This window comes from Wasmannia auropunctata, unplaced genomic scaffold (genome assembly GCF_000956235.1).
Source record: "Wasmannia auropunctata unplaced genomic scaffold, wasmannia.A_1.0 LD336078.1, whole genome shotgun sequence".
In the NCBI taxonomy this organism is placed as follows: domain Eukaryota; kingdom Metazoa; phylum Arthropoda; class Insecta; order Hymenoptera; family Formicidae; genus Wasmannia; species Wasmannia auropunctata.
The window spans coordinates 764,720-765,840 of NW_012026812.1; the positions used below are offsets into that span (position 1 = coordinate 764,720).

At 50.3% G+C, this 1,121-nt stretch overlaps 1 protein-coding gene across 1 annotated transcript in view; it reads right to left on the minus strand.

The window, feature by feature from the left end:
* Positions 1-434: 434 nt before the first annotated feature.
* Positions 435-1,121, minus strand: part of LOC105449087 — a 2,016-nt gene continuing 1,329 nt past the window's right edge. Inside the window, exon 4 of the mRNA XM_011688082.1 lies at positions 435-709. Coding sequence (XP_011686384.1) covers positions 435-709 — 275 coding nt within the window. The remainder of the gene's footprint in view (positions 710-1,121) is intronic.

A 1,121-nucleotide genomic window follows, 5' to 3' on the forward strand; every position in this document is an offset into this window, starting at 1 on the left:
CGACGCTATCATTGTTTATGTAAACATACAGGGCCCATGTTTATACTCAATGAGCCCGCCGCTATCATTGTTTACGTAAACATACATGGCCCATGTTTATACTCAATGAGCCCGCCGCTATCAATGTTTATGTAAACATACAGGGCCCATGTTTATATAAACATCTCGGCGGTTACCCCCTGTGACGTCATCCCCCCGCGCAAATTTCCCCCGCCCCGCTCCCCCCTCGGAGCTCCTGGGTTAGAACCGGCCTATCTCTCCTACTCCCTGTTGCCGGAGAGATGGGAAAAAATAGTAGAAAATGGAGGAAATTACTTTGATTAAGGATTCATTCATCTTCCCTTCGAAACAAATCGATTTTAGAGACGAAAAAACGGCAGGAATTAAGTTTAACACCTAATAAATGTCGCGCGCGGGACACAGGACCCGCGGCGCTACGCACCACACGCGATTCGTGGAGATCGCGAGCTCGCACGCCCGCCAATTAGGGGCGCGTACTGAAGTACCACTTGGGCCCACCGGCCCGGCGAGATCACGGAAGCAGCGGCACTCGGCACTTGTGCTGTGGTAGCGATAGTGGAAGGATGCAGGACGAAGTACGATATTGAGAGATTCTGCCGAAAGTCAGCTGTAGTCGAGGCGAGCTGCCGTTCCCGTGACGAGTAGTTCTCGGTGAGACGAGCGCACTTGTGTAAAGCCGCCGATTTTTCTTGTGTCAGACGGGCCGCAAGGAACACGTGTTCCTAGCTCTCGTTCTCGTTTTGTGACTCGGCTGTAGCCGATAGAGATTCCCTAAGTTTCGGCGCCCCGTCTGACCTCGCGTATCGAGATCTTTTTACAGGACCGTCGCGCTACGCGCCCGCCGAGCGCCACAGCCAAGCCAGTTAATGTAATCGTGTCGTTTCCGTCATTGTGCGTGTGTGATAATTCGCGTTTCCGAAAAGGCCTTACGCCACTGATACGGGATTTCAGAGAGTTTCCGGGACAGTGTTGCCAACCGTACGATTTTGCTCGTACAAATACGATAATTTAGGTCTTTTTACGATGTACGATCTAAAGAGTGGGATCGTACTTAAAAATACGATAATTTTGTTTGAACAACCAAATTTGTCTTTTTACTT